A 21227-nucleotide genomic window follows, 5' to 3' on the forward strand; every position below is an offset into this window, starting at 1 on the left:
AAACCATATGTCAGCACTGAAATGATGCCTACGTCGTAACTGTGTCTGCTTCTTCTCCTCTAGTCGCTCACGCAGGCTTCAGTCCTGAATCCGCCACCATTCCCTCCCTGATTTTTGCTCCGTGGGGGCAACATGAGGATTTTAGCCAATGGGTTCTCGCCCTAATAACATCTGCCAAGACCCAAAACATGATCCAGAAGAAAAAAAGTCATTAGACAAAATGAGAAGTTAACAGACAAAATGACCCTGCCGTCGCTAGACTTCCTCTGTTGTTGTTTGTTGTTGTTGTTGTTGTTGGTACCATTTTATTTCTTTTTTTATTTTTCTTGGATGTTGGTTTATATCCGGTTGCATATCAAACCAGCATCTCTTCTCCACGCAAGGCATCTAGTTTGGCTTAACTGAATACCACTCAGAAAACAGGGTGGACAATTCAGTTCCTTGTGGTCATTTCTGAGCTTCCCTCTCTCATTGTTGGAGACTGTTCTTTTTAAAACACTGAAATGTTCTGTATACATTTTACACGAGCAGATATTTCTGCTTCCGCAATTGGGTTACAAAATGCTTTCAATGCACTCAGAATCGGGAGCTCCAAATAAAACATATCGTCTTTCATGAAAACAGCCAAAAGCTCAGTTACAAAGTCATAAAGTACGAATTCCGCTCTGCGCAAGGCATGTTGTGACTTGTCCTTGTTCCCGTTTCCTGCCCGACCCGGAGAGGGGACCATTCATGATTCCTCACCCGCGGATACATTTTTACAAATCGAGAACCGCGGTGTCTCACCGTCCAGCAGCCAGGCCCCCCCGACCGCCCTTCCCCGAGCCCCGCTGTGGTGTCGGCATCCGTAGTGGCGGTGTCGCGTGTGGTTTGCTGCATGGCGGTGTGTCGGTCGACTGATCCGCGTGTAAACTGATGTACCACTGGTGTTTTAACCCTGTGTCTCTGTGACTGTTTGCGCTGCTAGCTGCTACACCGAAGCAACCATGCTGTTCTCAAGGCAATCTACCCTTGATGATTTAGATGGACCAGAAACTGTTCCTAAAACAAGTGAGCGTGCTCGACCTAGGCTTCGTAAAATGTTCAGCATGGATGTGTCCTCCTCATCAGCTGACAGTAGCAGTTTAGCATCAAGGTGCTTAACTCGTGCATGCTTTGTTCCAGAATTTTCTCACTTGTTCCCCTTCATGTCATTGCAGATATAAGTTCTTGTGATGTGTTTGTTTGTTTGTTTGTTTTATTAATTTTTATGTTAAGAATTTGCATGACTCACCAGAGCATCACCGCTCCTCATTCTGGGACATAACTGCTCATTCCCAGGACGGCATTCTCTGAAACTAACCGCTCTTCAGTTTTTGTCTGTTAGGAGTTTCTTAAAAATCCTTATCATAAACATTGTCCTCCGTTTTGTAAGTATTTTACACTTTCCATTTTTAAAGAAATAAGCGTGCCACCTCCTTGATTGAGAGCTCATGTAGGCAGTCCTCACAGGGGAAAATGTGTCAGGAAAGACACATGCAATAGGAAAGAAAAAATATGCCACCTGTAGTCTTTTTAGTTGATAAGAATAATTCTGTAAAAGTTAGAATATATTTTGCCATTGGTTTTAGACAAGAGTATTATGATGCAGTAGAATATATCACCTTTGTAGACTGTAACTTGTACTGCTTTGGGCTTGAGTTGTCTCATTAAATCCTACCATAAAAGCATAATCATTTAGAAATGAAATTATTTACATAAGGTCCAAAAGTTCTTTTTGGAATTGCCTTTTAGAATGGCCCATGGGGGCACAGAAACATCAGCTACATTGTGCTTATCCTGACACCAAAATAACCCAATCCAAGACAAATTTTAATTTTGACTGCACATAGTGGTAAATCAGAGGGGTGTTAACTTATTTTAGTTGGCAGCTGAATATCTTAAAACAGTGCTGCAGTATGCTGGAGGCTGGCATTGATGGGAATGCCTTGGCCGTTTGAGATGTCCCCTGGCAGGCACATGCTATTCCATTCCACTTGGCTGAGTCTTGAAGGTACCAGGACAAGCTGAATCCCTTAGGGCTAGACCTGATCCAAAACCATAAAGAGCATGCTTGTAATTGGTTAGGATCCAACTGGAAGTTAGACTTGATGTGGGCTTGGCTCCACTGCTCTGAAAATTGTCTAGGGTGACCAATCTCATGAACTTCCTAGGAGGCTGTTTAATCGAGGTAAGTCCTAGAAAAAAATCCAGTTTGCCTTGACATTCTGAGAGCTTTCTATGTGATGTCCATACTGAAGGCCAAGGTCCTGGGAACATTAAACACATGAGTGGGCACCAAGTGCTCACACAAATGTTCTTCAGTCTCAGGATGCCACGAAGGGCTCTGCCTAGGTCTGATCATCCATCCATCCCATCTACACATCCATGCATCCATCCACTCACATTGACATGTCCACACTGGTGTCTGTGACACAAAAATGGGTACAATCTGTGTATTTGAGAATCTCAATGTGTACTGACCCTAGCTGCTCATTATATGCCATTCAAATAACAGTACAATTTCCGAGTCTAATACAGTATGGCTCTACATCCACCAGATTCCACAACTCCAGAACATCTTTGCCCTTCTCCCCTTCAGGGGGCTGGGGTGGACAGTGAAAACAGGCATGCCATGAATTTCCCTGGCGTGGCTGCTGTATTTTCATTTCCAAAGTCTCCAGCAGGGACATAACAGGTAACATGAGGAGATAAAGGACTAAAGAAGGAGAGGTACAAGAGAGATGGACAGGTTGCTAAAAACAAAAGGTTAAGCTAAGTAGGGAAGCTTAGGGAGAATGAACACCCCCCAAGGGGAGCAGGTAGAAGAAAATAAGTTGAAGTCTTTTGGCGGGGAGAGAGCAGGAGTACGCCCTGGGGGTGGAGCCAACAGTTCAAAGGGCCAAGGGTCCATAGCACTGGGGTGGGAAAATGGTGGTGTTTCCATGTGCAAAGCAAAGAATCCAGTGGGGGTGGCTGGGAGCTGGAGAGATGGTGAAAATTCAGTCAAATGTAATAAGCACCAGGAAGAAAAAGGCAAAGGGTGGAAAAATAGGGGGGAGGAACAGATATTCAAGAAGAATGCCATTTTTTTTCCCATAAAGCATGCAGTTGTTTAATTTAGCCAATGTTTCATCATTCCTATCCTCCCCTTATGGGTAGGGGTGGACGCATTGTGTAGAACTGAGAGTAGAGTACCTCCTGGCCAACACCCACAGACCCAGGCTGGCAAGGAGGCTTCCTGTTTCCAGTAGGCACCCTCCTTTAATGGAATGGTAGGTATGCTGCGCTAACTCTGTCTTGATTTGGGAATAAACACCGGAACCCATGGCTGTGAGTCCTGACCCGATTTAGACCACCTCCGTGCATAGGTGGGTTTAGCAGCTTATGAGCCATGTCACGTGACTTGCTCAGGTTTTCAACCACCGTGTGTGTGCACTGTGGGCTTTTTGCTTATAAGGGGCTGCCATTTGCAGTCTCTGCAGACCAGGCGGGAACATCCTGAAGGAATAAAGCAGGCGGGGGGGGGGGGGGGGGGGGTATTTCGTTTTCTCTGAATGTTTTTACTGGGGCGTGCTGAGAAGGTGTCGGGAGAGTCGGGAGGATACTGAGACCGGGCTGTGTGCCATCCCTCTCTCCGGACAGCGAGCCCACGCAGTGCACCATGCTGTACTCGCGCCAGGGGACCACGGAGACCATAGCGGAGGTGGAGGCCGAGCAGGACGACGAGGCGGCGGCCGGAGACGCCGGGCAGGGCGGGGAGGCCACGGCGGACGTGGGGCCGGAGGAGGCCTCGGAGGCCTCAGACGTCGGCCTCACCCCGGAGGCTGAGCTGCCGCGGTACTCCACCGAGGACGGGGACGGGGAGGCCCCGCCGTCCTACAGCAAGGCAGTCAGCTTCGAGCGCCTGTCCTTCTGCTCGAGGGATGACTCTGCAGGCCAGAGCCACATGGCCGTGAGTCCTGACGACAGCCGCTCGGACAGGCTCGAGGCCAGCATCTTACCGCCCCTGACTCACGAGCTGACGGCCAGCGAGCTGCTGCTGAACAAGTAAGAGCCCCACGGGGGCTTCTGGGCCTTCTGTGCTCGGAGGGAGAGAAACTCCCGTGGACAGCCGTCCACCTCGAGGGTCAAGCAGATAGACACAGTGTTGGGTGCTTGCATCGTGAACGACAGAACTAGCAAAAGCTGTCCAGAGTAGACACTGGTGCCCGCATTTCTTTCTGTAATAGGCTGTTAGGTTGGCTTCCCCGGAAATCTGGGGACGTGCGAAGCGGGGAGGGACAGGAGGGATCTTGCAAGGTGGAAATCAGTAACTAGGAGAAATGAAGAACCATTTGTTATCATGTTGTTTATTTTAATAGGATGTTCCATGATGACGAGCTTGAAGAGTCAGAGAAATTCTACGTGGGCCAGCCCCGGTTCTTGCTGTTGTTCTATGCCATGTACAACACTCTGGTGGCTCGCTCAGAAATGGTGTGCTATTTTGTGATCATACTAAACCACATGGTCTCTGCCTCCATGATCACCCTTGTGCTCCCCATTCTGATCTTCCTGTGGGCCATGCTGTCTGTCCCCAGGCCCAGCAGACGATTCTGGATGATGGCCATTGTCTACACAGAGGTAAGCTTGGGGTGGAACCTTCCTGGAAATCACTTTTGGCATTCACTCTAGGCGGGTCTGCCCTGTCTTCAGGACAGTTGAAATAGGATATTCAGCTAGATGGATGCTCTTGGATAGGCACACGATTATTATTAACGGCTGTTTAGTGCTAGCAATTGTATGTATTTTTACATTACACACCTCACACAAGATAGGTGCTACAGAGAAGGAAACAGCTTTCGTGAGACTAAATAACTGACCAAAGTTACCCAGCTGGCAAATGGTGGGGTGGGCTTTTGAAATCTGGTCATCCGTCCTATGATATTAACCACTGAGATAATGTGTTATGCGGAACTAAGTGTGGTGCCTGGTGCTGGTGGATGTCCAGTTGAGTGGACCCTGAATTAAACAATACAGTAAGCATTTTGAATATAGTTTGGTACAACAGGCACATTTCCCATTTTTAAGCCTAAAAGCCAGTTTCCACACACCAAAACACAAAGCCATATAAGTGCCTATCTAAAAATCTGAATGACACAAGGGTAAGTTAGCTTATTTTTGTCACATGTGAAGGGACAGGAGACACTCTTCCCAATTGTCTAAACCTGCTTTTCTATCCTTCCTTATTAAATATATAGAAGATCAGAAATTTTCATGACAACAATAAAATTGGGCATAAAATGGGAGGCTCGATAGATTTGTGCCTTGGGTTATTGTAGTTCTTTGTATTCTGGGGTCTGTGAAGAAGGCTGATTTCCTTACCTGGCTCATAAGGGAAAGTTTCCGCTAGCAATGGTACTGTAATTGCTCCTTAAAGAAAAGAACTCATGATGGATGTACATTTAGATTCTAGAAATTTTGTAGGTTTATAGGTAATTCAGTAAAATAAAACAAGGTTATTTGCCAAATCATCTCAAAAGCATCAATTTAAAGTATTATGTATCTCATTTCCATAATAATTATTTAAATACATTTAAATGCTTATAAAAATAAAAGATGTAAAGCCAAATACATATCTATTATTTTAAGTAGGCTGTCCATCACAATCTCGCCAAAGTAATCATTTTTAAGTATTACTTCCACTACATCACTTTGTGATCTGGGACATAAATGACTCCCTATTTGGGGAATGGGTCTGTTCTCTCTAACACCTTTGAGTGAGGGAGTTTCTAACCTAGAAGTGGAAGAGGGCAGGTACTAAGAACTTAGAAAAGGGAACAAGAGCTACTTATATGTAGCTTTCATCATAAAATAAAATCATCCTAGTTAAGTTAAACTGGGTTCTCCATTTTCTCCATCACACCAAGGAGTGAGGAAGTGGAAAATTAAGTTGATGTTAATTCACTCTACAACTTAGACTATGTGCCAAAACCCTAGAACTGTGCTAGGCATGAGAAAAGGACAATAAGGTATTTTTTTTTTTTTTAAGTTTTTCTGTTTCTCAATGGCTCACAGACTAATGTGGCAAACATATGTTGTAAACAAAGAACTGCCCTGTAATATGACACAAAACTGCATTAGAGTATACAAGAAAGATGGATACTGTGCCTCATGCAGGCTGAGTGGAGTGGAGAGAGGCTACCATGGCAAATTCTCAGTGGAAGACATCTTGGACCTGAGTCTTGAGGGATGAATGTAAAGTCACCAAAGGATGGAAAGCAAAAGGAGCTGCAAGTCATTGGGAATAACCCATGCAAAGAAACACAGGCATATGACGCTCTAGCATGTGCCAGGAATGACAGGTGGCTTTCGATGGCTGGAAGGCAGGCTGTGAGTGGACAGCACAGTAGCAAGATCTTGGGAATGTCAACAGGGTTTATGCTCAGGACTTTCTCCCCCTGGTATGGAAATATTTGAGCAGAGGCATGACCCAGTGATGCTTGTCTTTACCAAGGTTTTACACAAAATGAAATCATGTGAAGGCATGGAGACCAGCTGGGAAACTGTCTAGGTGAGAGGTCAGAGGATGTGAACTGACCCAGCGGCGATGAGGCTGAAGATGAATGGGTAGATGAGAAGTTCTAGTAAGAGACTAAAACAGTTTGGGGTGTGAGTGAGAAGGGAAAGTCAAGGATGGTCTTCAGGTTTCTGTTCTGGCATCCGGGATGTGACGGTGCTGCTCAGACGATAAGGAGCACAGGACTGTTCTTTGCGGAGGCTTGACTGTAAGAAGGAGAGAGACGGGAGAAGACGTAAAATGAGACTCTAGGTCAAAAGAGGATTTTTGAAATATTTTTATTGATGAATTACATATATTGTAATTATCCTGTGGTGACACAGATGTTAGAGGGATGCTTAAATCAGGCACATCAAATTTCTCATGTGTCTTTGTCGCAAACCACCTCTCTACAACATTTATACCCTGAACTAGTCACCGTAACTGGCAAGTCTTTGTTTTATTTACTTTATTTCTTCTTGAGGAGAACTTCCAGGGAGCAATAAAATTGGTGAGAAGAAAGAGATCAGAGGAAAGTGAAAATAGGCATCAAAACTGCCTGAGATGCTCAGAAAGATTACAAATCAAAGAAATACATAAAATATAAACTTCGTTTTGTTCAAGTTTTTCCTCATTACTGTATTTTAATAGCTGAATAACTATATAAATATCTCATTAAGTCAGTATAAATTAGCCAACTCCTCAAAAATAGAGAAAATCATTTAAGTAGGTGTTGTAAGTAACCGGACTGACCCTCATGTATCTGCAATCAGAGGCACTCACAAAAGTAAAATATTACTCTTGGTCTAAGGTCCGTGTGAGAAGGATAATGTTATTATTCCACATAATTATGTTCATTCTTATCATCAAAATTATGAAATGATCTTTAAATTTTTTATATCACTGTTTTTTATATATAGCCACTTTTAAAAGGAGTAATTTTTTTTTTTAATTTCCATCATCCGTGTGTAGGTGGCAATTGTGGTCAAGTATTTCTTCCAATTTGGGTTCTTTCCCTGGAACAAGAATGTGGAATTGAACAAAGATAAACCTTACCACCCACCTAATATCATAGGAGTGGAAAAGAAAGAAGGTTATGTCCTTTACGATCTCATTCAGCTCCTGGCTCTTTTCTTCCATCGGTCAATTTTGAAGGTATGGCACATTAATACCTGACCAGCACATATTGATGATTGCAGCCACCTGTGAAATCCCTGGAGAACCTGAACATTAGGACTGGTCATGAGGCCAGGGGGCCAATGAGTGCATCTACTTGTATGCTCTTTTTCTTTCTTTAGCAGCTACGTTCATTTAGTGGACATTTTCTCTAACACTGTGTGCTCAGTAATGGAACTTGTTATAAATTTGGGAGAAAATTCCCCCATATTTCTACTTCTATTATGAAGATATCATACTTAATCCATATTTGTGGGAATTGCTTGGATGGTGTGCAATGTCTTCATGCTTAATACACTAAATTCTGCTCCTTGTTTAAGCCAGAACACCAGAGAGCTACAATTTAGGGTAGATCATATTGCCTCTCATCTCGATTCCAACTTCTGCCTACTTTCTTTTAGTAGAATTGCTTTTGTTGGCTACTTCTTGTCATGAAACTATTAGCTTTATTGAGAGACCATACATTAAATGGTTGCGTGAAGCCCAAAGCTGTGCTTCTTGTAAGCTTATTGTTGAGAAAGCCGTTCATTACACTACTCTGGCAAGACCTATTTACAGGATGGTCTGTCTCAGGTTCAGCAGCTCTTGTCGTCCCCCTGAAAAACCATGTGGGTTTTTCTTCTTGTACACTGTGAACTATAAGCTAAGCTTGCAAATACACTACTCAACTCTAAAAATTAGAAATTGCTGCGTAATACACATTTTATGTATCAATGTGCCAATTGTCACTACCTTACTTCTGTCTCTTATTTTAACCTGGTCTCATTTTTTATAAAATATTTCAAATTCATTTTATTAAGTAGTATCTTCATTAGTTCCTTTTGAGAACAAGCTGACATAAGTTAATACACACACACACACATACAGACATATGTAACAATGTGTTCGACTTCTGTCCTACTCAGCATGCTATTTCAAACTGGGCCTCCTCTGCGTACACCTTGGTCAGGATTTTCACTCTGTCTTCATCACCTTGCAAAATGTGCAAGTCCCTAACCCTCCACTCTCCCCTCCCAGGGGGAGGCTTACCTGGGTCACAGGGGTGTGCTGGGTTTGCAAAGGTGTATTATCCAAGGAAACCAGTTAGCCAGAATTGAATTTGGCTAGAATTTCCAGTTCTTCTGATAAGTTACCTGAATTCATAGAGTTTACTAATTCTTGTTATGAATATATTAACAAATATATTAACATCATTTCTTTAGTTCTAGAAATTAAAGTTTAAATTTCTGCATTTAAGACATGGTAGTATTATGTTGTATGTCAATTGCACCTCAATTTTTTTAAAAAAGACATAATCATATAGATTGGGTCACTTCAGAACTCTCTTGCAACTTTTGTGCATCATTTAAAAAGTTTGTGGGGGCACCTGGGTGGCTCATTTGGTTAAGCGTTCACCTCTTGATTTCAGCTCAGGTCATGAGCTCAGGGTCGTGAGATTGAGCCCTGCATCGGGCTCTGCATGAGGCATGGAGCCTCTCTCCCTCTCCCTATGCCCCTCCCCTGCTGCTCACACTCTCTAAAAAAATTTTTTAATGTTAAAAATAAAAAATCAATTAAAAATTTTTATAAATCTTTAGGCATTTTTGCTGCCTTTTCATTAATATTTAAATGGTTTAAGAACTATAATTGTATATTTAACAAATACAATACACAATAAACAAAATTTTGGTGTTTCATATTGATATACTTACTCTGATTTCTTCTTAGAAAATTTCATATATATGGTGAATGTATTTGAGGTACTATTATGCTGAAATTTTGACTGATGATATGAAAAATAGCTTTGGGGATGACAAATCTTTTCATAAGAAGACAAACTACCCTATAGCTTTGGAAACCTATTAAACAGTGCTGCTATGGAAACCAAACAACTCAAACTATATGGAAATTTCAAAAGTGGCTAAAACCATCCTATTTGATATGAGTTGCTAGAAATTTTATAAATAATTGGAAGAGATCACTAACAAATATGCCACTATGAAAGTAGTAAAAGAATCTAAGTATGTTCAAATGTTGGCAAAAGAGGAAACAACTTTTAAAATAATTTAAAAGAAAAATGATTTAAAAGAAATCAGTAGAAGTTGAAAAATCTCATTATGAAAATCTAGAATGTTTGCTATGTTTATAAGAATAGCATCCATTGAATATCTCTTAGAAACAATATATCTATTAATATTTAAGAATGGTCTGTAAATTAGGTGACTTTTTCTTTTAATGAATTGATCATTCTACAAGTTATTTTTTGACCAACTGAATTTTGGCAAATTGGCCTGGAGCTCTTATCCTCTACAGCCTGTGTCAGAGGGAGGACTGGGCAAGGTCCTGGGGAATAAATGCAGAGCCTGGCAGTCTGGGAACCCAGAAGGCAGTGGGCTCACTGGGGAGCTTCAAGCAGCAGCAGCAAGTTCATTGGAAGGGGGATTTGCTGTCCAGGCATCATCTTGCACCAGCAAGGTCCCTGTTTTTTCTCAGCCTCTTCTGCTGTCCTTCCTCCTGTCTGTCCTACCAGCCCCTTTTGCTTATTCTTTGAAGCAAAATCAAGACTCTGCAGAGTGCATCATAATCTCTGTCTTATATGAGGACCAACATTTTTGGGGTAAAGTATTTGCTGCTCTGTTCCTGACTCAGCCATGGGTGATCCAGGGGTTCACATCTTACTGTGTAGGTTGAGGGAAGGGCAGCATCATTATCCAAGTATAGATACTTGGTGAACATGGGGCAGTGGGGCTAAATTCACCCATTGATATTTAAAATGCTACTTGTAAGCACAGAGAAATGTGTTCTAGAAAGTGCTTTCACTCAGGAACAAGTCAAGTGATTCTAATTCCACCCTGACTCCATCCACCAAACATCATCTGCCTCCATATGTCAGTTAATTAGCCAAACTCTTATGATCTGCACCCACTCATCCTCACTCTACTGGGACCATCATAAGCATCTAGATAATAAGCTTTCCTAGAATCCATTGGTTTTCTAATCTTTTCTCTGCTTTACTGCAGTATGAATGACAAAAAATTGTAGTAGATTTAAAGTGTGATGTGGTTTACGTAGTGAACGTGCCGTGGTGATGTGATTTACGTATACACTGTGAAAGGACCCCTTCCATGGAGCTAATTACTACCCATCACCTCCCATATGTGTCTGTGTTCTTTTCCTTTTTTTTTTTCTTTTTTTTTGGGGGGGGGTGAGAACATTTAAATTCTAACTCTCCTAGCACATGTCAGTTATATAATACAGTGTCACCAACTGTAGTCACCATATCTAATCATGGGGGATGTGATACTGTAGGGCAGAATATAGCTCCCTCCCTTGGAACGGCCCCCTGAGTTGTCCCTTATGCTTTCTCAGTGCCATGGCTTGTGGGATGAAGATGACATCACCGACAGTGGCACAGACAAGGAAGAGTCAGATGATGAGCTCTCCCTCAGTCGTGGCAGGAGAGCCTCCTCCGATTCCCTCAAATCCATCAACCTGGCCGCATCGGCAGAGTCGGTACACGTATCCTTCCCAGAGCAGCCCACTGCCATCCGGAGGAAGCGATCGGGAAGCAGCTCCCAGATATCCCCCAGATCCAGCTTTTCTTCCAATAGGTCCAAAAGAGGTATCTGTCCCATGATATCCTTAGGCTAGAATAACTCCTGAGTTTTCTGGTTGTTCTGGTTCTCGTGGGTCTGGGTCTTGGGCAGGGGTGTTTATTGGGTGCTATCAAGGAGACAGATGTTGTGATATGACAAGAAAGTACTTTGAAATCAGACAGACCTGAGTTCAGATCCTGGCTCAGCTGTGTGACCTGGGGCAGTCACAACATTCTTCAAAATGTCTGATTCCTTCCCAGGACAAAGACTTCAGGTAATTGTGAAAAGGGGCCAGGACACTGCCTGTGTGGGCACTTGCTAGTTTTTAAGTCATATCCAGAGAATTCTTCTGGGTGTGTCCAGAATGCTATAAATCACATTTTATTTTGAAAATATTTTTAGATTCAATCAAGGGAACTTTTAGCAAAGCCATCTATTTATACTCTAGTTGTTCATTTCTTATTAACTAGTGAGTATCATCAGCAGATAGACAGGCCCGGCAGTTGCCACTCTTGGAGAAATTGGGTTTTTGTATTTATAGTGCTAATGCCTAAAGCTTTCCAAACACCTGCATATTCGTCTTCCGAATACACCTTTTAGTCATCCAATATTCATTTTACAGTTAGAGAAATCTGGACATGAAAAAGACATGGGTCATGGACCCAATCTGGAACTCCCACAACCTGGGGCCCCAGTTAGCACCTCTAGTCTCTTTCTTCCGGGGATAAAGATCACATAACAATGCCAGAAAGAGCCAGTGTTGGGTGTAGAAGCCCACAGATGCATTTTACTGTGGAGGCAGGTTGAAACTGCAGATTCCAAGTCCTCCTGTGTTCCTACAGGCACCTGTGTATACTCACCCTCTAAATCCACTTCAAGCCATCCTCTGCCATGTGGGTTCCAGGGGCTTCTGCGGTATTCATGTCAACAAACCCGTAACTCAGTGCATCTTGGTTTCTTTTTATTTCTAGGCAGCACAAGCACCCGGGACAGCAGTCAAAAAGGAAGCAGTGTTTTAAGCATCAAGCAGAGAAGCAAAAGGGAACTTTATATGGAAAAGCTTCAAGAACATTTAATCAAAGCTAAAGCATTTACCATAAAGAAGTGAGTGCCTGAAGACACTTGGATGGTGTGTTTTATTTTAGGGCCAGGGAGCTGGTATCAATTGTTTCATATAAACCAGGGCTAAAGAGCAGAGAAGTTACTTCTCATATCACAGACATATCTGCGGAAGGCAGAAGAAAATGACGCATTATCATATTGTTCTTAATGGAGATATAATTGACATATAACATTAGGTTAAGTTCATGTGTACAACATAATGATTTGATATATGCATATGTTGTGGAATGATCACCACAATAAGTGTAGTTAACATTCATCACCACATATAGTTACAAATTTTTTTCTTATGATGAGAATATTTAAGGTTAATGTATGGTACAGGATTAATTAACTGCAGTCACCATGCTGTACATTACATCCCCAGGACTAACTTACTTTATAAACGGAAGTTTGTATACTTTGACCCCCTTCACCCATTTTGCTCAGCCCCCATTTCTGGCAACAATCAATTTGTTCTCTGTCTCTATGAGGAAGGGGTTTTCGTTTTGATTTTTTTTTTAGATTCCATGTATTAGTGAGATCATATGTTATCTGACTTTCTCTGACTTGTTCCGTATATAATATATATATTTCATTATATGCCATTGTGGGTCTGTGTGTGTGTACACACACACCATATTTTTGTTATCCATTCATCCATCAATGGACACTTAGGATGCTTCCCTGTCTCAACTATTGTATATAATGCTGCACTTAACCTAGGGTGGATATCTTTTTGAGTTAGTAGTTTTCATTTCCTTTAGATAAACACCCAGAAGTGGAATTGCTGTATCGTATGGTAGTTCTATTTTTAATTTTGGGGGGAGCCTCCATATTGTTTTCCACCATGACTGCACCAATTTACATTCCCACCAACAGTGCACGAGAGTTCTCTTTTTTCCACATCTTCACCAACACCTGTTATTTCTTGTCTTTGTGCTGATTACCATTCTAACAGGTGTGAGGGGATGTGTTGCTTTTAAAAATCACTTTTCTGTGTGATTCATTTTTATATCCATTATGTTTATAAACATAGTTTTCCTTTTTGAATAGAATAAATGATTTCAAGGATTCCTGGTATGTATTTCCAAGCATCATCATGCTAAAGTCCAACCAGATGGAGAAGTGTATGATGTCAAAGTTGGAAGGGACTTAGAGAAACACTCTCATCCTAGAGGGGGAAACTGAGGTCCAACATCACACAGCTGGTCTCTAGCAAAATGCACCCTCCCCCCACCCACCCAAATGCCAAGGACATAGGCATCTCTCGAGCAATGGGAATGGAGGAGGTTCAGCAGGGCTGGCCCTCGATGTGGGCTCTGAGACCAGGAGTGCCATCCAACCTGAACATGGCCTTGAATTGAAGACAGAGGCTGGACAGAACAAGGTGCAGTTAAAAGCCCAAGGCACTACCTGGGAACCAGGAGGGGCACAGGACCCAAAAAGGGGAAGAGCAGGGGCTACCTAATGTGTCCTTGGTGCTCGGGTCAGACTCCAGGTCTAAGCACTGCCATGTAGTCCCATATAATTCTCACCGCAGCCCTGAGTCTCAGGTCTGCTTCTTACCCGAGGTTTACAATAGAGGAAACAAAAACACAGAGAACTAAGTGGCGTGCTCAGGGGCTCCCAGACGGGGAGTCATTGAATCAGGTGACAAACCCAGCGCCTCATTTCCGGGACTTGAGACCACTGTTATGCTTCAAGCAAGAGAGGAGGCCTGTGGTCTCATCAGCAAAAAGGGCCATAGTGCCTTCCTTGGCAATGAATTTGTCTACTCTCTGTTAGAGCAGGAGCCACCCGTAGCAGACTCTGCTCAGGCTGAAGAGGGTAGTGTGACCTGCTTGGAGAGAGGGATGCAGAGGAATGGAATGATGGCGGTATCTGGTCATTCCTCCCATCCTGCCCCTCCTGAAGCAAGTGCTGGGGATCTCTATTTTGCAGGACTTTGCAAATATATGTGCCCATCAGACAGTTCTTCTACAACCTCATCCATCCAGACTACAGTGCTGTGACCGACGTGTATGTGCTCATGTTCCTGGCTGACACTGTTGACTTTGTCATCATCGTCTTTGGCTTCTGGGCCTTCGGGGTAGGTTGGGGGCAAAGGCCACTATTCATCCAGTGAGCAAGAGTGATGCTGTCCTGTGAAATGCCACTCGTGCCTGAACCTGTTGTTTCCTTCCCAGAAACACTCAGCAGCAGCAGACATCACCTCTTCACTGTCGGAGGACCAGGTTCCTGGGCCGTTTTTGGTGATGGTCCTCATTCAGTTTGGAACCATGGTGGTGGACCGAGCCCTATACCTCAGGAAGACTGTACTGGGAAAGGTCATTTTTCAGGTCATTCTCGTGTTTGGAATTCACTTCTGGATGTTCTTCATCTTGCCTGGTGTGACTGAGAGGTAAGGTGGAAGCTGGAGGCATGCACCCACTTTAATGCAAATATATTGCAGAAGGTTATCATCCCATATGCATCGCCACAACAGAATCACCAGGTACAGACAGAGGCATGGCAGAACAGCACCACAGGGTTGGAAAAGTTAGAGGTCTTTGTCAATATTAAATTCGGTATGAATCCAAAATGTGAATTGATTCCTCAAAAACATTTTCATTGCATGTCCATATGTATTCATAGAAATAGGGTTTTCAGAATGAGAGGAGTGACAACCTTAGTGATCTGAGAAAACCAGGGTCCTTCCATTGTCAGTGTCTCCATACCTTAGTAGACAGAGGTGAACTGGAGCATGGTCTTATGGGCATTCCTAAGAGGATGAGAGGATATCAGACTATGTCATATGAAAAATGGATGAAAAAAATGGAGACCGTTTAGTAGAAGAAAATATAGAGGGGTTGTGGGTGGCAGATGACAGTAGTATCTGCCACATAGGGTAGTTGTGGGCATCCAATGTGACAGTGTTTGGAAAGCGCCTGGCAGAGGAAGGAGAGTGGAGGGGGCGGGGCATTCAGCCCCATGACGCCATGATGTTCCTGTTGTTCATACAACTATTGCTGCTGGTTAAGATGTGCTGGAGATGGGGTGGGAAGTGGAGGGGGGGGCACATAAAAAGAGCAGCCTAAAGTTTGATGGGAAAAGGGCTGATGAGATCCTTGGAGGTAGCTGGCTACCACCTTTCATTCTGTCTCCTTGAACTCTAAGCTCCAACCATATTGACCCTCTTCAGTTCCCTGAGGATGCTACATCCTCCTGCACCTCAAAGGACCTTGTTCACTGCCCTTCTGTCCCACCTCCAACCCACTCTTCCTCCTCACTCTGTAGATTTCCCGGGCTGCCTCCACCCGAAATACTACTTGGGACCAAGTCGGTGCTTAATGCATGAACAAATGAATGGGTCAGTGGATAGAAGAGAAAGAAGGGGGACTGCTATAAGTGGGCGGTAATGGGAGCAAAGGGTCAGTACTAGGGGACATGGAAGCAACCATATAATGTAATAGGAATGATCTATTAACATATCATTAAAAGTCTTCATGTTTAACAGTAAAATCGATCTTTTTATCATTCCTCAAAAGTCATTCCTGGCCAAGCCTCATGAATAACATGCCAGTCAGGCTGGCTAATGCTTTTCCAAGTGTGACTGGAAAGTCATGAAAACTTCTCTCACTTATATGTTCCATAACTTGACTCAAATGTCATTCCTGACGAGGAAATCCAAATCTCTTCTGACAGTGCTGGAGTTGCATGTCTGCTCTCACTTGAATGGCTAGGCTTTGACCTCTTGATTTTAGTGGCAATGCAAATATTTTAAAAGGAAAAATGAAATTAGGATAATTTTCCATGAGTCTGAAGTAGAACTAAGTAAAGGGGCTACCTAGAAGACTACCAACAGCCCAGTATGTCTTTCACACCATACTGGGTATGGGGAGAGTAAACATAGCTTGGCTGATAAAACTAACTCAGATTAAGGCAAACTTTTGTAAAAATACTAGAACTTGTTCATGAGAACATTGTGGATCTTATTCGTTAGTCTTTAAAATAGAGTAAATGTGATTTTTCTCTATAAATAATTCTATATATATCAATTAAGAGAAATAAACCACATTCAACACCCATGGTAGTTGAATGATGCATGTTGCTTATTTCTGTGACATTTGAAAGCATCAATAGGCATTCTCCACCAGCCTTCCTAGAAACTCTTAATTTCAGAGATGAAAGAGATCTTTAAAAGCTTTCTAGACCTACTGATTTCACAGAAGAAGGTAGGTGAAACCCAAACAGAGAGTGATGTCCCCAAAGTCACTGAGCTAGCTAGTGGTGAGACCAGATCCCAATCACAGACCAGGAGCGCCATCCAACCTGAACATGGCCTTGAATTGAAGACAGAGGCTGGACAGAACAAGGTGCAGTTAAAAGCCCAAGGCACTACCTGGGAACCAGGAGGGGCACAGGACCCAAAAAGGGGAAGAGCAGGGGCTACCTTGACCTTGACCCTACTGTATGCTACAACCCTCCTCCCACGGGAAGCATCCTGTACTCACTCCCAAGCAGATTTGTTAAAATAATATAGCCTACTATTCATTATGCAGTTGTGAAAAGGATTTGATTTTTCCATCCCCAGAAGAGAGCTCCAGAACATGGATCTTGCCCTGTCCAGATAGAAGAGCCTTCACAAAGACTGTTGCTTCCAGAAATATGATGGCAAAGCCCCCGAGAATCCTTTAGCAGGATCAAATCGCCAAATAGTTGGGTTATTCCCGCTTGGATGAGTTTCCTATTGATGCTATGACAAATTACCACCAACTTAGAGCTTAAGACAAAATAAACTTACCATCTTACTGTTGTGTAGGTCAGGCGTCTGACACAGGTCTCACTGGACTAAAATCAAGGTGTTGGCAGGGCTGCAGTTCTTTCTAAAGGCTTTGGGGGAGAATCCCTTTCCATTCCTTTTCCAGTTCCTGGAGGTGCCAGCCTTTCTTGGCTCATGACCCCACCTTAGCCTTCAAAGCCACCATCAGTGTGTGGGGTCCTCTCCTCATTGCGCCACTCTGCCTGTTGCTCCGCCATCGTGGCTGCCTCTGACCACAGCTGAGAAAGATTTCTCCCTCTAAGGGTTCGTTGATTAGATTCAGCCCACCTGGATAACCTAGGCGCTCTCCCTACCTCAAGGACCTTAACCCAATCTCAACTATAAAGTCTTCTTTGCCACGAAAAGTAACAGTAATTAAGCAGTAATACCTTCCAAACCAAACAGCTGGAGTGTTTGTTATAATGACTGAATGAATGAAAACCTCTTTTGTGATTTACAATCCTGTGTATTCAGTTCAGTTTTTTATTTATTGAGCACCTGCTATGTCCAGGGCAGTAGGCCAGGTGAAAAGGGGCATGACTCCACTGTGCATAAGGCAGGGGCCTGGCCCCACGTGGGAAGGACCACACAATGGCTTCCAGGGATTGAGACACTATGATAAATACTGAAAGTTTGGTTGCAGTTGTACATCTAAAACTAATATAATGTTATATGCCAAAAGTATCTCAATTTTTAAAATAATAAAAACTTAAAAAGGTATTGAACAGTTCCATCACCCAAAAACTCTCCTATACCCTCTGTTGGACCCTTCTCCTTTACCTCTATCTTCTGGTACATCCATTTTCTGTTCCTACAATGTTGCCTTTCCCAGAATGTCATATAAATGGAATCACACATTCTATGGCTTTTGAGGCTGGCTGTTTCCACTTGGTGTAATGTATTTGACATTCATCCATGTCGTTGCATGTGTCAGGACTTAATTACTTTTTGTTGGTCAGTAGTATTCTATTGTATAAATGTACTGAAGAGTGCTTAAATATAGAAAAGTTGAAGGACATTTGGGTTGTTTATACTTCTTTGGCAATTACGATCACACTGCATGTATAAGCTGCTATAAACATTTTTTTAAAATGGCCACAGAGATCATGTCTATCTCATTGGACCTCACATTTGAGCCTCACCTAAACAACCATTCCTAATGCAATGGATTACCCTATCTTTATTTTTGGATATTTAATTCAAGATATGTTAGGATTGGTTAGCCTTGAGTCTTCATTGCCAACATGTCAGTGACAGCATACTTTCATGACATTTCAAGCCATGCTGCCATTATTTGTTAACATCCCAAATTCATTTTTTCTCCTTCAGATATTGTTACTGAAAACTTAATTCATTATTGTGCAAAAGAAAATATTCATTAATAGTCATATTATCTAAATACTTTTCAAAACAGGAAAAGAATAAGGGAAGGAACAGATTAGGAGTTTTAAACTATACAGAAAAAAAATGGCTACCGGTTATAATATTGAGCATCAGGAAGCGCTGGTGTTTTGAATAATTAATCTGATAAATGGCTTTTTCTGTGTATGTGCACGTGATTTAGTCTACAAACTTTCAGTGGTTGCTGACAGTCTACAAAGCACTGTGTGGCAGGTGATGTGGGGGGATGGAGAGATGAGTAAGACATGACTCCAGCCTCCAGCAATAAAACATGGAAAGACCACCAAAGAAAAGGGTCTTCCAATATGGGACAACCTTAATGTCCCTAATTAGATTTAACATGATTACTTCAGTAACCACAGATTAACTATGACTTATTCCAAGTTGATTCACGTTAAGGATGTAGGAAGGGAAATATTTGTTTGTTTGTTTTTAAGTTTTTATTTAAATTCCAGTTATTTAACATACAATGTAATATTACTTTTAGGTATACAATTTAGTGATTCAACACTTAACATACAACACCCGGTGCTCATCACAATATGGGTTGGTCCTTTTATAAGGGCTAGAAGACAACACAGTTTTATGTCTTTGATTATAATTTTGATAAATACAGAATTTTTCCTTGTGCAGTTTTTGTACAAATTATTTGTAAAATCCAAGGGCATTTCCCTGAAGAGCTAAAACAATGTTCTTTCCTACTGTTATAGCAATAGAAACAGTCCCTAGAAAAGGAGAAGGAAGTTGATATTGGCTCTCTGGAAAGTATTCATTTATTCATAACTTGTCAAGTGCTAGATTGTGGTCAAATATATTTAATTTATTAGGACCTGAAATACCAAAGCTGGTATCTCTACAGTAGAGACGCTTATAAGCAATATTTTTGAGATTTCTAGGTATTGAGATCTACATAGAGGTTCCTAGGCCCTGAGACACAAAGGTCCATGCGTTCCTGGATGGTTCTTAGATCTGGTCAACTAAAGAGCTATTTTCAGTTAAAAAATAACCTGTATCTTCTTCTAATGTCAAAATTAAAAGTTAACAAGACAAATCCAAAATATAGAGAGTAATACATTGCATGTGTAAAAAACTTTAAATATTGCTCTTAATTTTAAACCCAGGGAAGATGATAACTAGGTCTTGCTGAGTCATAAGTCTTATTTTTTATTTCCTTTTAAAAATGTATTGACCATGTTTAAGACTCTTGCAGAGTTCTGCATTTATCCAAAGTTAAAAATGGTCCTGTGGCTCACCATCCTTTGAAAATGTGTTCCAGATTTTTATTCTGGTGTGAAATTTAGCTCCACCAAGTTTTTCCTCCAATTTATGCTAGCCTTTATGAACTGTCCAGCACTGTGGGTCTCTTCATTAATTATTCACCAGGAGAAGGGACTATGGTCTCTATTGCTGGAGACACATGAAATCATAGATTTTCAGAGGTAGGGAAAATCTTCAAATAAAGCCACGGATGTCTTGAGCATGATGTCTTGATGAACAAATGCTATAGCTTGTAAACACAACTGGAACCCAAATCTGGGTGTTGAAACTGTTAATCCATGACATATCTTTGTAGATGTATAGCAAAAAAAAAAGGTAGGGAGGAGGGAATTCTTCTCAGAATACTCTCTCCTACATCTTCCAAATTATGGGTCCTTTGAAGTAAAACAATGCATTTTTTGATGAGCTTTAATTTGGATCATGGTAGCAGCATCTTTCACATTGTGAGAAAATATTAGTAAATTTGCTTAAAAATAAATTAGTTTAATTATGACCTAAACAACTGAATTACGCACTAATACATAGGAGGCACCATTTATAATTTTTTTTTTAATTATTAGATTTTCTTACCCTACTTTTTGCCTTTGAAGTAATCTATGTACAGAGGATTCCTTACAATTGGCTGAATGGACTCTAAGCACCAAAGGGACAATTAGGCTTTTCTTTTATTTTAATCCTAAACTGGTGTGCTGTTGTACCAGAAGAATATTCCATTATTTCACTTTTCTGTGTTTTTACATTTTAGGAAGTTCAGCCAGAACCTGGTTGCTCAGCTTTGGTACTTTGTGAAATGTGTTTACTTCGGGTTGTCTGCCTACCAAATCCGTTGTGGCTATCCAACACGAGTCCTTGGAAACTTCCTCACCAAGAGCTACAATTATGTCAACCTCTTCTTGTTTCAAGGGTAAGGAAGGACACTCTGAATTGTCACAGTCACTGACAGAGGGGAGGCTGGCAATAGAAAGGCATTTGGTTTCCTTGGGAAGAACAGGAAGGTGCAGAATGCTGACGTAGCAATATGGATCATCACAGAACTCTGAGCGATGTTTGGCAAAAGACGGATATGACCCTTTAAATACCTTTCTCTGGATAATTGCCGCACACCTGGCCAGTATATTGTTCTAGAATCAGACACATGGGTTAATTTTCTATTGCTGTATCCTGCATAATTACTGTGGTAATATTTCAGGATGAAAAATATGGATATGGGATCCTTAAGTATTAATATATTTCTGGGCACAGTGGAACAGAAATTTCCACTGGAATCTGGACTATTTCAAAATACCTTTGGGATTTTGTGTTTACCATGAGTTCCTCCATTGATGAGGGCCATTTT

At 41.9% G+C, this 21227-nt stretch overlaps 1 protein-coding gene across 3 annotated transcripts in view; it reads left to right on the forward strand.

Moving 5' to 3' along the window:
- The window catches only part of PIEZO2 (piezo type mechanosensitive ion channel component 2), a 503601-nt gene that overhangs the window by 464078 nt on the left and 18296 nt on the right, over positions 1-21227 (forward strand). For 2 of the 3 annotated variants that reach the window (XM_064578004.1, XM_064578002.1), the window contains 8 exons: positions 3664-4068; positions 4383-4641; positions 7529-7711; positions 11081-11333; positions 12279-12411; positions 14353-14500; positions 14598-14812; positions 20637-20795. In XM_064578004.1, the coding sequence (XP_064434074.1) occupies positions 3664-4068; positions 4383-4641; positions 7529-7711; positions 11081-11333; positions 12279-12411; positions 14353-14500; positions 14598-14812; positions 20637-20795 (1755 nt within the window). Of the gene's footprint in view, positions 1-967; positions 1136-3663; positions 4069-4382; positions 4642-7528; positions 7712-11080; positions 11334-12278; positions 12412-14352; positions 14501-14597; positions 14813-20636; positions 20796-21227 lie in introns of all 3 variants that reach the window. The other variant, XM_064578003.1, reaches the window with a different exon arrangement.

The sequence above is a fragment of the Mirounga angustirostris genome, unplaced genomic scaffold (genome assembly GCF_029215605.1).
Source record: "Mirounga angustirostris isolate CCGP_5_RB_7025 unplaced genomic scaffold, mMirAng1.0.hap1 SCAF_14, whole genome shotgun sequence".
Classification (NCBI taxonomy): Eukaryota; Metazoa; Chordata; class Mammalia; order Carnivora; family Phocidae; genus Mirounga; species Mirounga angustirostris.